This window comes from Mirounga leonina, unplaced genomic scaffold (genome assembly GCF_011800145.1).
Source record: "Mirounga leonina isolate KUSES-001 unplaced genomic scaffold, KU_Mleo_1.0 Mir_224, whole genome shotgun sequence".
Lineage (NCBI taxonomy): Eukaryota > Metazoa > Chordata > Mammalia > Carnivora > Phocidae > Mirounga > Mirounga leonina.
In genome coordinates, this window is record NW_023270615.1 from 19,907,512 (window position 1) to 19,921,169 (window position 13,658).

At 48.6% G+C, this 13,658-nt stretch overlaps 1 protein-coding gene across 8 annotated transcripts in view; it reads right to left on the reverse strand.

Moving 5' to 3' along the window:
• Nucleotides 1-605: 605 nt before the first annotated feature.
• Nucleotides 606-13,658, reverse strand: part of PTPDC1 (protein tyrosine phosphatase domain containing 1) — a 39,782-nt gene continuing 26,729 nt past the window's right edge. For 5 of the 8 annotated variants that reach the window (XM_035029230.1, XM_035029226.1, XM_035029228.1 and 2 more), the window contains 6 exons: nt 13,388-13,506; nt 12,245-12,382; nt 8,997-10,237; nt 5,537-5,722; nt 4,058-4,168; nt 606-1,989 (listed from right to left, as the gene is read on the reverse strand). In XM_035029230.1, coding sequence (XP_034885121.1) covers nt 1,870-1,989; nt 4,058-4,168; nt 5,537-5,722; nt 8,997-10,237; nt 12,245-12,382; nt 13,388-13,506 — 1,915 coding nt within the window. In that variant the 3' untranslated portion in view covers nt 606-1,869. The remainder of the gene's footprint in view (nt 1,990-4,057; nt 4,169-5,536; nt 5,723-8,996; nt 10,238-12,244; nt 12,383-13,387; nt 13,507-13,658) is intronic. The other 3 variants (XM_035029231.1, XM_035029234.1, XM_035029233.1) reach the window with 2 other exon arrangements.

Genomic DNA, 13,658 nt, shown 5'->3' on the forward strand with positions numbered 1-13,658 from the left:
GCCCCTCCTGCTCATACTGGACCAACAGAGTTGGGACCAACCAGAGCCTGACTGATGTCCAGCCCACGACCCAGTCTGCCTGTCAGGATCGTCCCATCACCAAGCATACCTGTATCATCAGGAGCTCCAAGCTAAAATGTACGAGGGTTATGGGTTGTTCTTTTCACTTTTATTCAAATACATACAAAGCCCACAGACAGCCTGATTTATTTCTCCCACCAGCTCTCTTCCTCAGTCTGGTGCGCTGCCATGGTCACGTCGGGGCTGTGCGGGACCATCTCAAACACACAGGCCAACAGCCGCTTGTCCAATGAGCCCTGCTGGCAGCTGCCCAGGTGAGACTGACAGAAATGACGGTAAACATCTTTTTGGGTAAAAAACATATTTTTATAATGTACCTTTGGATAAAATGTAATCTTTCCCTTCTTTCCCAGGTCAGGCACTTAAAAATGAGAAATTTCAGGAACGGGCAACCAGTTCATTAAAATTCGCTGGATCTTAAGTTTCCTAAGAAAACTTACACAGTGTGGGAGGTAACGACATTCAGCATTTGCCGCCAGAGTCTGTAAGACCGACAAGGATTACTATGTTTCTGATGTGCCAGCGCCTGATTCAGAGATGCAGGAGTCGGGGAGACTCATCCGTGGTTAGCTTCACTTCCCCTGAAATTCCGTCTCTAAAATTAGGTCATAACCTTACCGTGAAATTGGTTAGATGAATAGCATATTTACTGGGGAAAATGCTTACCCTCTGTGTGGCCCGCCCTCTGGTGCTGCACACATTCATCACGGCTTCGACTGCTGAATGACAGTTTGGTCCACAGAGAACTGGTTAGGCAGGAACTAGTTCACTTATTTCTTATCTCGAGCCCAGAGGGTGATTGCGGCCTACGTGCGTCACGTTCAATTTAAGAATCTTAGTTCTCAGAGTGACAAGTGGCCGAAGACAGGGCCCTGAGATGACAGGGTCCACGGAAGGGCAGATGTGGGAGGTGTGGGCCGGTGGTCACGCTGCTGCATGGAGCCTGCCCCCACCTGACGCTCCTCCCTGTGGAGTCCTGCTTCTGAGCAGCTGCCCACACTGCCCACCACGGCCCCCGCTTCCACCGTGAAGACGCTGTTTGTTGGGCATCAGGCTGGACGTGCCGAAAAGCGTTCCTGCCTCCTGTGACAGCAGAGGTCGGCAGGGGGTCTGGAAGCCTGACCAAGAGCAAGTCTACTTCCCGTGGTAAAAAAATCCCAACCACCTCACAGTCAACCTTCAACACAAAACTAAATCTCTCTGAGAAATAATATCTTTGAAATCCTTTGACGCGTTTATAAAAAGAAAAAAACAAAAAATTTGCAAATTAAAAAAAGATCCTTAAAAAAATTCAATAGCCTTCTTACTAACAAATACAAAACTGCTTAAGACACTTTGTGACTTCCTTAGGTCAAGGATCAGGGGGATGGATCCACAGTGAAGTTTTACTACTAAAATTACCTATTTGGTAAAAACTCCAGCAAGGGTTCCACTGACAAAATATTTGTTTTGGAAAGAAGAGTCACAACTTTTTCCAAAGTGTCAAAAAGAATAAAGATGTAAACACCACATACTTAACATATTAATACAACAGTATTAATTCAGTTAAATAAATACAAGAAAGTGGCACCAACGTTATGGCAATTTTTCAACACAAAAATGTAGCTCGAGGGTATTTTAAAATAAATAATTGCTCCCAACAGAAATGAGTGTTCTTAGCACAAACCAAGAGCGTCTGAGATAAAGTGCTCTGAGACAAAGCGGCTCCACGCTCCAACCTGTTCATCTGTGCGCAGAAACGCCATCTGGGTCTCCGGGTCGGAGGGCTCCGCCACCAGGAAAGCATCACTAAACGCCAGGCTGAGGGCCATCTTTTGTCATTTTCCTGTTTTCTTCCAGTGTGTGTTTAAATATTTTCTTCAGGGTGTCGTAAACTAGTGGTCCATTTTCAGAGTCAAAATTAACCTGCTGACAAAGAATAGATAGACTCAGGACACAGTAGTGAATCTTAATCAGCTGATTTTGGGAGAAAAGGAAGGACGGTGGAAAAAAACTCTGACTTACAAACACAGTTATACACAATGAACAGCATACATAACACAGTCCGCACATTCATTTTAATCGAAAGACTGTATTAGAACTGCCAATCATGTCAACACCAAAGTTATGAATGAAAACTCAAAAACCGAAACCCCTGCGCGGACATGCGCACTCACAGGTTGTCGTGACGCCAGGCAGCTGTGAGGGCGGAGTTCCGAACCTGGAGACTTAAGCGCCAGGGGCACAAGGGACGGGGTCTGTCAAAGGGGTCTCCAGCTGTAAGGCTGCCCTGTGGCAACCCGCCTGGAGCCCACCTTGCCACTGGCCCGCTACGCGGCCCCACTCACACCTGACCTGTCACGCACGCACCGCGGTACCCCCCGCCTTAGCATTTCTGGGAGCACTGGGTGTGAGAGGCTCACATGTTTGTCTGCCCCAGAGAAAGCCTTCATGCAAGTTAGTTCCCTTGCCCCATGGTGGGGATGTACTGTGTCCATGTATTTCGGCTGCAGGGTCGAGCAACGGGAGGACAGAGAACCCGAGCAATTCCCACACCTGCACCCACTCCCACTCCCGCAGAAATGTGCGACTCCCGGCGGTGCTGCGGAGGGTCTGGGCCCGCCTAACATGTTCGTAGACACAGGACGGCCAGGCCAGAGACAAGCAACTCCACCCTCCAGGCAGCATGTCACAATCACACGGCCGCCCTCGCCCTCCAACAAGAGGTGGGGCGACGCGGAGCGGCCCAGGTGGGCTGCCCATCCTGGCTGACCTCTCTGGGCGCAGGTGACCCCAGTGTTTGCTGAGGGGCTGCAGCAAGCCTGGAAAGCTCTGGCTGAAGGGAAACAGAACGTTCGTCCCCCTGGAAGCAGCCGCCGCACAGCTGCCTTGAAGAGCTGGCCCAGAACGAGAGCGGTCGGGGCCTCTGCTCACGACACTGCGCACCAGGGGACACAGCCACAGATGTCTCCCAACCTTTCCAAAGCCGGGTTTGCAACAACTGCTACGTTTAACTTTTCATCAGGATCCCCCTAAGGGGCCAACAGAAATTATAAAGAATTCCTACCACACTCAGAGAAACCAACACTAAGGATTTTTTCAATTAAATTCAGAAATGTCATTGCATGGTTTATCCTATCTACAAAAGCTTCTGATTAACATTAATAACGGTTTGAATTGCTCACTTTGCTAAGCACCCAACTGGAACCCTCCCCGAGGGCAGGTGGCCTCGCGGTCTATGAAGACATAAATGTAAGGTGCAAAGGACGACGTGCTGTGGGTCTGAGCCGCTGGCTCTGGAAACTGTTGAGAAGAGACGCAGAGGCCGCAAAGCTCCCGAGAATAACCCGGACGCCTGCAAGGGCGCACTCTGGAGAGCACGGGGGAAGCCGCGGTGAGCCGCACAAACGGTAACGGGCAGGATCGCTAGCATTTACCGCAGACACCGTCGTTGAGAAGCTGGGCTCTGTGCTTCAGGACAGTGTCACATGCCCTGTGACAGGAACCAAACTGAAGGGCTGAGGGGAGCCTTCTCTCCCGGCATGGCCCTGGTTCTTGCTTCAGCCAGGATGGACTGCTGCAAGCCAAAAGGATGTGCATAGAGAGGAAACTTTTTTTATTACTTTCTGCTTTGATTTGCCAACTAGGGCAGGGTCCCGGGTCATCGCTGCTGGATGCTGGGTTCTCAGTGGTCAGTTACGCATTTCGGCCCAAAGTAGAATGGGCTCAACCAGAAAAGATTCTCTCCTACTTGGCACACGATTTAAAAGAATTTTCTCAACATCCAATTGTTTCTGAACCCACAGTTCAGCTTTTTCTAATATCACTGTTGAGAAACTAATATTTTTTGGCCAAAGTCTACTACTGTGTTTGAGAAGTGTCAAACATGTTTCCATTAAGGAAAAACATACTGAAAGTTTTATTTTAGAGCAGGTGGGGGGGGGGGGGGCCTCTGGATTCTGATTTGCAATTATGCCGACAGCAGCATGTGACCCACCTTGGTGAAGGCTTTAATGGCGCGGATGAGGATGGCTTCCTCCACGTCCGCAGGGATCGCCTGCAGACTCACTATGCAGTGCAACACACAGAGAATGGTCTGGTGCTGGCCCTGTTTTTGCAGAAATCAAAATCAAACAAGTGGTTTTAAAAAATGCCTCCGAACATAAACTCAAAGTAAGTGCAGAGCCAGGAGCTGGGGTGCGACCAAGTACTCATGACCTCAAACACCAAACTCTCTACCAAGGGCTCTACTCACGTTTCCTGTTAGGTGTTAATATAATTTGAAAAGCTTCCAGGAGATAAAATCAAAGCTGCTTAGTTATTACATAAAGTATAACTGAATATGAATATCAGTGTGACTTCAAATCAAAAGTCTTCCTTGCAGTGAACCAATGAGAGGACCCACTCGTTTCTAGACACAACTGTTTCAGTTCGGCTAGCGGAGGCCCGATGTGCCACGGTGGTCCGTGGACCAGTGGGCAGCCAGGGTCAGTACGAGCACGCCCTGCCTGTGGCTGGAGCTGCGGAGGGAGGCGGGGAAGGGGAGAGACAGCCGTGGCCCCCCAGCAGTGCGCCCACTGGAACTTAAGGGGGAAGGTCCCCAAGGAACGTGTCCGACTTGACTCCCAGGGGCTGTTCACTTTAGAGAAACAAAGGAGACACCACCTCTGGAGCCGACATGCGTCCAGTACACTTGCCCCTGAGAGCCACTGACTACGCTTCTGGAAATCTAGTGAGGGCCTAATCGGAAATGCAGAAAACCCTGCAAGCACAAGTGATCATTACAGGATGGCTACCGAAGTAAAACCCTGAAATAATGCAAACACCCTATGTGCAGGGGTTGGAGTGAAGGAAGACGAAGGTGCAGCGGGCGCCACGGGACAGACGGGTGCAAGCTGTGTGCGGAGCCACTGGGGCTCAGGTCCTGCTGTGACACACGCTGACTGCCTTTCCTGAGAGATGGGGCCTCACCCTGTCCAGGCCATGGAGATGAATGAAGGGGAAAACGGAAATTAGGACCTGGCAAGGGCCTGGCCACTGCCCCAGGGGTGACCTCCTCTCTCAGCCCCTCACCCAGGGCCTGAGAAGGCAGACTGGGAAACGGACTCTGGATCCAGGGCATCCTCACCTTTACTGGCATGTGCGCACATGTGCGAGCGTGTGCATTCGTGTCCATGTGTGTCTGAAAAATGAAGTATACGGTCGTCCGTGACCACATTAACAAATGCACTAAGTCTGACAGAACGGACGTGCAATGTTCAGAGTGGTGCTGCTGGGTTACGGGCGTTCTCCTCGTCTGGTGTTGTATCTTCTACACCTGATGCTGGGTGTGCATTTCTTCTTACCTCGGAAAAACCTAGATTAGACCCAGATATGGGATTCTGCACAAGTCCCCTTCTTCATAATGGATTTTTGTGCACGAAGCCTGAGCTAAGGGCCGTGGTTAACTTCATCAACCGCCCAACAGCCTCTTTACCTTCTCTAATAAAAACAGTGCTTCTGTGGCATGTGCGTGGCTGCCAGCCAATGTGTCCACGTCCTCTTTGGTGACCACAGGCTCCTTCAGCTGCTCCACCCAAGACCACATGAGACTGCACAGGACGAAAGGGTCCCTTTCGCCACATATTCTTTCCCAAGCTCCGTCTCGGGAATTTAGTTCTTTCTAAAAGAAGGGAAGAAAGAGGAGAATGGAGAAGAAGGAGAGGGGAGGGGAGGAAAAAGGGAGGGGAAGAGGAAGGGGGAGGAAGGGAGAGGGAAAAGAAGAGAGGGGCAGGGAGGGAGGAAGGGGAGGGCAAGGGATGAGGAGGAGGAGGGAGGGGGGAGGGACAGGGAGGTAGCACTGTTTGAGTTTTGATGGCCTTCAGGCTGTTCATGAGTGACAGTCTCGGGCTTTGGGTGGATGGGGACCCCTCCCAGTGCCCCCACCTCCAGGTGGCACACTGGGCTGAGATGCTGAGTCTCTCCAAGCCTCAGTTTCCCTCTGTGAAGCTGACCCCCTGCCCCACGTGTGCCCTAAAGCTCCCTCAGAGAGGGGCTCAGCTGGCCCAAACGCTAAGCTCTCCACCGGGCTCTGAAACCACAGACGCTGTTCAGGAAGAGGGAGCCTTCCGTTTTAGGTTCCTTGGGACAAAAGACAAATACTTACTGTGATGGAGTAGAATGTTAGACAAAAAAGCATACATAAGACAACATTTGCAAATTACCCTGGGACGAGGAAAAGCTGACTAAAACTTCAAAGTGGGCCCCAGAAAAGTGCTGAACAGTCTGCAACTGGGCAGGCACATCTGTCTCACGTTCCTTTTCAGAGTCCCATGCAGGCCTGGCCACAGAGCCAGCCCCACATCCTGAGACTGGACAGGGGAAGGGACGAGCAAGTCTTGCCCATGCCCTGAATGCTGGAGATAAGTTAAGGAGGAGGCCTTAACAGTTTACCTCGCAGAGAGCAGGGGGAAAACAGGAAAATTTTAACTTCTGATGGGGCTCAGTTTTATGCACTAGTAAATAAAGTCTATGTGTGCTACAGGAATAAGCATAATAATTGCACATTCATTCATTCACACATCTGGTATGTTCACAAAGCTTAGAACAGGACAGCCTGTAGCACGTGGCTTATCCGATTCCTACAGCCCCCTGAAGTGAGGCCCTGACGGCAGATGTGCAGGCCCAGGGAAGAGGGTACTTGCCCAGGAGCCCAAAGCAGAATGGGGCAGACGGCATTCCCTGGGTTTTGCTTGACCCCAGACGTGATGCTCCTGCCCCGCTGCCAGGGTCCTCCGGCTCTGGGTTCCTCTGGTTCCTCTTTATTATCTTATAAAGAAGCCAATATGTTTAGTTGTATGGAGGCCCCGTTCCCCACGGGTCATATACACAGCAGATCTGCTCTGCAGTAACCAGAAGCTGGGCAGAACGGGACAAGTCAAAGGCCCTCCCAGTAAAATGCCGTTACATAGTCATGTTTTCTGAAATCCTCAAGGGGACTTAGCAAAGTATTAAACTCATGAGCTGCATCCCGGCCCTGCCACATTCGGGCCACATGACCTTGAGCATGTGCCTTGACCCCTGTGACCCTCGGCTTCCCTACCTGTGATACTTAACTCATAAGGACTGTGAAGATTAACGAAGAATCTTAGGGTGTCCTCTGCCCTCCGGGGTCCCTGAGAGAGCAGGTGATGCAGCAGAAGGAAGAGGGCCTAGCGCGGGCACAGGCAGCCCGTGCCGTCCAAATCACAGTTCACTGGACTCTTTCCAGAACTCAAGTTGTTTTATTGCTGAAAGGCCCATCATAAAATCCAGAAAGTGAAACAAAGGGCAAGCCTATCCAAACAAAAGGGTCGTGTTCACCTCTGGAAAATGCTTTTCTGTGTGAGGTGCTCCGACAGTCTGGCCCATGCTGGGCTGACCTATGAGGGGTCCAACCACTAGCTCTCGTGGCTATGGTGTTACAAGGGAAGGGCCCTCAGACTGAGCCAGAACGAGCCAAAGGCTTGTTCAGTTCAGAGTAAGAAAAAATACTTCGTGTTGGGGCGCCTGGGTGGCTCAGTCGTTAAGCGTCTGCCTTCGGCTCAGGTCATGAGCCCAGGGTCCTGGGATCGAGCCCCGCATCGGGCTCCCTGCTCCGCGGGAAGCTGCTTCTCCCTCTCCCACTCCCCCTGCTTGTGTTCCCTCTCTCACTGTATCTCTCTCTGTCAAGTAAATAAAATCTTTAAAAAAAAAAAAAAAGAAAAAATACTTCGTGTTGTAAGAAATCAATGTATGTAGCGATTTGCTCAGCAAACACCTGCGGTTCTGACAAACAATGTGCGCATGCTCTGCAGTCCACAGCTGTAAGTGGTGCAAGGCTCTGGGCCTAGTTTTCCCACCTCTGCATCTGGAAGGTTCTGAACCTTCTGGGAGGTGTACATGCCTTGCTTAATTAATGTAGAATACAGAGGAGCACCTACACAAATAATTCGTGGGAGATTATAGGCGAACAAGTCTCAGTTTCACTGAGCCAGGCCTCCCCAGGTCAGCCCCACATTTGGGCAGTTTACTAGTTTCTGATAATTAGGTGGTAAGGCCTGCCCTTTGTCTACACCAGCTGCTCATTCAGGGCAAAGAGCACAACTGATTTAAGATTGTGTTTCTAATGAAAATACACCACAAAAAGGGGTTAAAATTTAAAATTGCACATTCTAATTTAAGTAAAAGCCAAGAAATGGGCCCCAAAGACACAACCTCGGGTAAAACTACTGGCACAGGGGTGCCTGGGTGGCTCAGTCAGTTAAGCGTCTGACTCAATTTCAGCCCAGGTCATGATCTCAGGATCGTGAGATGGAGCCCCACGTCAGGCTTGGTGATGAGCTTGGGATCCTCTCTCTCCCTGTGCCCCTCTTGCTCTCTCTAAATAAATAAAAGCTTTTTTAAAAACCTAATGACACAAAGGTACTCTGTGGCTTGCTCCCATTTGCTTTGTGGAATCTGGCTGTTGCCTCATTGGGGTGCACTGGGAAGTCTGCGGGAAGGGATGCTGAGCAGACAGCATCCATCACGTGTCCTCCTGACCTCACTCAACACTTGCGTTGATGACTTTGGAAAAGAATTTTCTCTGATTTCACGTATGTCTCTTGGTCAGTGATTCTCCCCACCAGACTCAGGTTAGTGGTGCACAGGTTAGTTCCTAAAGCTGTCTGCTTAGGTCTGTCCATCCCACAAACCCAGCAGGAAAGCAGGAAGCCGCCACATGCATCAGCATCAATGCCCTGCTCCAAGGGCCCTGCTAAGTGCTAAGCACTGAGCGCTTTCTTTCACACAGAGATTGAGAAACCTGAAGTTCAAAAGTCACGTATGACATAAACAGGTCTTCAAATTCCCATAATACCTAAATTTGGTAAAATGTATTGTTTTTGTTCTGACGTAAGTATTTCCCCCACACACATAATCAAATGAAATACAAGTACCTGCCACATTTCTACCTTCCTTTTCACCTCCTCCTCTTCTGTGAACTCATTTAAACTTGCCAGGGCTTTGGCTGCCAGTATTCTCCTGGCTTCGACACTCAATTCAGACTGCAAAGCAGTGTGTGGAGCAAGTGCAGACAGATCTTTGCTGTCCTGGGCTCGGATGCGTCCACCGGAGAAGGGTGCTTTGGGGCTGAAGCCACAGTCCACGGGGCCACGGGGGGTGTCGGAGCAGCAACCAGCAGGAGTTCCGTCCTGACAGCGGGGCGCTTGCTGGGGAGAACAGTTTGGTTCCGTAGGGGTATCTGCAAGGTTCGGCATAACTGGTTCCCTAGGGTTGTATGAACTTGAAACACCCGAAGAGAAGGTTCTACTCCGCTGTACTTCCTTTGCAATAGTCTCCCTATGGAACACCGGTGACCCCTCATCTTTGAGTCCTTCCAGGCCTCCAAATTTAGCCTGATTCCAGAAAGAGAATGTATTTTGGACCAGCTTTTCCTTACTTGGATCCAGCTGTGGAGACTGGGGGGTGTAACAGTGGCTGATGGGCTTCTGCTGCCCGGGATGATGGCCAAGCAACACCTGGGCAGGCCCTGTCCACGGAGATCCCCCCTGCTCCAGAAGCGACTCAGCCCTCTTTAAATCTGAGTCGCTGTAGCTGAATGGTCTTTTCAGATGAGTCAGGGGCTGAAGGCACTCGACATTCCGTCTCTTCCAAAGAGGGTCAATCTCTTGCTCGCTGGAAAGAATCACATCCTGATTCTCAAAATCTGTGGGCACTGCAGTGGGGGGGTAGGAATCTGATGCGTCACTGCCCTGCCTCAGCAACTCTTTATCCAGCTGCAGGGTGATCATCTCAGAAACTGTCTTCTCAATTTCGGCAGATAGGCTGGGCACTTCTGCCACCTCTTCTGTCACTACTGGCCTGTTCTCGGCTAAGTCGAGGAGCAATTTGCAAACGAGGTGGATAATTTTGGGTACATGTTTCAGAAGTCGGGCCTCATAACCATGAAGCAGATGCCGCTGGCGAATAAGATACTGTGCTAAAGTAACAGCGTGTGCTTTGGGGTCACAGCAAGAGAATATATTGCGAAGAGGAATCAGAAACTGAGTAAACTCCCTTACACAGAGTAGTTGTCCTCGAGTTTGTATGGAATTGGGTCGCTTTGCCCGAACAAATATAATTGCTTGGTCAGCAGTCATTCTTGTTGCAAAAACTAAGTAACATGCTATTAAAACACCTAGAGGTGAAGAAGAGAAGATTGGTATGAAAAAGTTTATAACTTATTTATTTATCAGTCTTTAAGTTTTAAATTTTGAATACGTGTCAGGAAACCATATAAAGGATCATTTTAAGGACAATTATAACTTACTGACTTCTTGTACAAGTGTTTATTCACCTGTCTATATGTCACTGAGAATCCACAGTCATCTCTGTACCCTGAAAGGAAGTAAGTATGGGTGAGGGGATGAGGGAGAGAGTGTGGGTGAGGGGGATGAGGAAGTAAGAGGGGGCAAGGGGATGAGAGAGTGAGTGTAGTGAGGGGATGAGGGATAGAGTGGGGTGAGCGGGGGTGAGGGGGATGAGGGAGAGTGTGGTGAAGAGTTGAGGGAGAGAGTGTGGTGAGGGGCATGAGGGAGTGAGCACGGGTGAGGGGATGAGGGAGAGAATGTAGTGAGGGGAGGAGGGAGTGAGTGTGGGTGAGGGGGAGGAGGGAGTGAGTGTGGTAAGGGGATGAGGCAGAAAGTATGGCGAGGGCATGAGGGAGTGAGAGGGGGTTTAGGGGAAGGTCCAAACAGTGTATGGATTGACTGGATGGAATAGTTTAAAAGCAGTTCAGAGCAGGAAGTAGAGCAGGATTTGCTTTCATCCCTGTTGAAGTTGGTCTGAAGAGGGTAAGGAGCTGAGCACAGGTCACTCCATCCCCCGCCCTGACTGCACACTTACTTCCTACTCCTGCCAACTTTGCCATCGATTGTTGCCACATTCCCAGCCTGGCATTCTTCCTTTTCGGGCTTTTTTTCTTTGGGGATTATTCACACTGACAGTTTACTTCTGGACTTTTCTCTACACTAATAGTGCTTTTCTCTAGACCAAGATATAACTTTATTCGATAAATACTTATTATTAAAGGAAACAACCTTAATGTTATAAACCTTATTATTCTTGTTAATTAATTTTAAATTAAAATGAATAACACAGTGGTGATAATCAATTAATCCAACTTTGATAGTTAACTAATATCAAGGTAAAAGGCAAATCAGAAGACATCTGTGTGATTCACCAAGTTTGTTAATCACGTTACACGTGAAAATCAGGACCTCTGCAAACTGCATGGTTCCCAGTAGGTACAGTGTCCCACAAATCTTTCTCACCAGGACATGGCACTTCAGTGTAAGTAGGAAGTATCTGCAGTGCTGTCGTGTGGAATCCCCAAGAACAGGGAGATTTTAGCTGGACCCTAAGAGCTGACGTTCTCAGGCAGAACTGAGTCCCTGCCCTGAGCACACTCCCAAGCAGGTGGGAGAACTGGAGGCAGGTACACAGGTACACTGTGGACAGTGTTGAGCTCAGGTGTCTGGCTGGACCAGATGACAATTAATATTCTAACCTTACAGTATTTATTTTTGCCCCAGTATCAGCACTGCATTGAGATCTGCTGCATTTTTAAGTAAAATCATTGATTTTTATATAGAATTTTAGGCACAGATAGACTCCCTTCACAAATAAATTCCTTCCAGCCACGAATTTAAATTTTGGCTCTGCCACTTACTCAATGTAGCAAGTTACTTAAGCTCCTCTCAAGACTCACATTGCTGCTAAAGACTTAAAGAAACAGTTTGTGTAAAGTGCTTAGAACACACCAAATAAAACAATGCTTTCTATTTTCATTGTTTTGGTTAAGGAAAATTACATTTTAAAAAGATATTATGTATTATAAATAAAGTGTTGGGGCTTTTTTCCTTTGAAAAAGAATAACCAGAATAATCATTTAGTGAGCTGTGGAAACCCATCTGTTTACTAAATATGATGAGTTTTCAGGCTTAAGTCTCTCAAAAATACTCTCACAAATAAATGATCACTGAAACCATTCAAGTTATTTCTAATTTCTTTCAGTGGCTTCTACCATTTGACTCCAAAACTTTGATAGGATTCTGAAAAATATTTATCCTCTAGAATTACGAAATACTATTCTTTACATGTTTAAATATGCTACAAGACAATAAATCCACTTCCTAGTATTTACCTGTCCGACCAAGCCCTGCATGACAATGGACAGCTACTTTTCCTTCTTGTAAGGCAAATGTCATCACCTTCACCATATCTAAGATGGTGGTGAGTGATGCTACACCATAATCCTTCCATCCAAAATTGTAGAAATAAACTGGACAATGAAAAAAAGAAAACATGAAAAAACAATTAACATCGAGGAAAAGTACTTGCGTAGCCATCTGAAGAAAGGAAGTGAATTCATGAAAAGTGTAAAGCTGTAAGGCACACGGATTGAACTGGATGCAGAGGCCTAAAATAATAGACTTTTTACATTTCCAGTAAGTTCACTGTTAACATTTCTCACAAAGCACATTCTATATTACTTAAGATATTTCCTGCTAAAACTCAGCCAGAAAGAATTAAGGTGAAACAGGATTACAAATTAATAAAGTCCCCGACCTTGGCCCAAATTACTCAGCTACAGAGGGAAAGCATGGCATCTTGTTTAAGTATGGCAATGTGTCTAAAGGACTCATAAATGGCACAAGGTGGGTACATACAGATTCTCCACCCCGTGAAGACAAAAAAAGCTAGACGCACACTTCTGAAAAACAAGTCCCCGAAGTGGCCAGGGTTGGTCCTTTCCAGTCTGGTCCTGAATGGCATGTGCTCGGCGGACTCCATCCCTAGGCTCCCAAGACTGGGGCTTCTGGGATTGTCACATAAAGACTCCCTGCGTCCCACCCAGAGGCAGAGCTCGGCAGCAGTAAGGGCATGAGTGAGTCCCGGGTTCCAATCCTGCTGCCATGTGTACACTGTGTGACCCAGGCGAGTGGGGACTCACGAAGCCTGCAGGGCCTGAGTTGAGGCAGAAACAAGGACTATGGGATGCGCAGAGCAGCAGGGCCAGTGTCCACGGTAACTAACGCGGGCATTGATTCTACAGGGCCCCTCCCAAGATCCCTCTCACAGGACAAAAGGAATCCTGTACTTTCAGCAGCACCACCCGAGAAGAATGGCCACATTATCTAGAATCAGTCAGCTCATCTTCTCCGTAGGGAGCCCACCCCTGGCAGAAAGCGGTCACTCTGTCACCCGGTAACGACGGGAGAGCTGGGCAGACAAGAGTGTGGGTGCTGTTCTTGGTAACTCGTGGAGGGGAGGTGGAAGGACTTACTGCCAGCCTCCATGAAAGCTTCCGGAAGGTACGTGAAGCCACTTTCTTGTTCCAGAGGGTTCCCACAGCTGGCATGCTCACCAGGGCGCTGCAGGTTGATGACTGTTTTTATGCCATGGCTGACAGGAGAAAAGAAAAAAGTTATTTTGAGGGCAAGTGTTTAAAAAAAATCAAGCATTTTTGGCATGAATAAACATTATTAATCACTCTCAAAAACCTCAATTTCCTAGTCGAAATAAGCTGTCCACTGCCTATCGTTTGGCTATCTGAC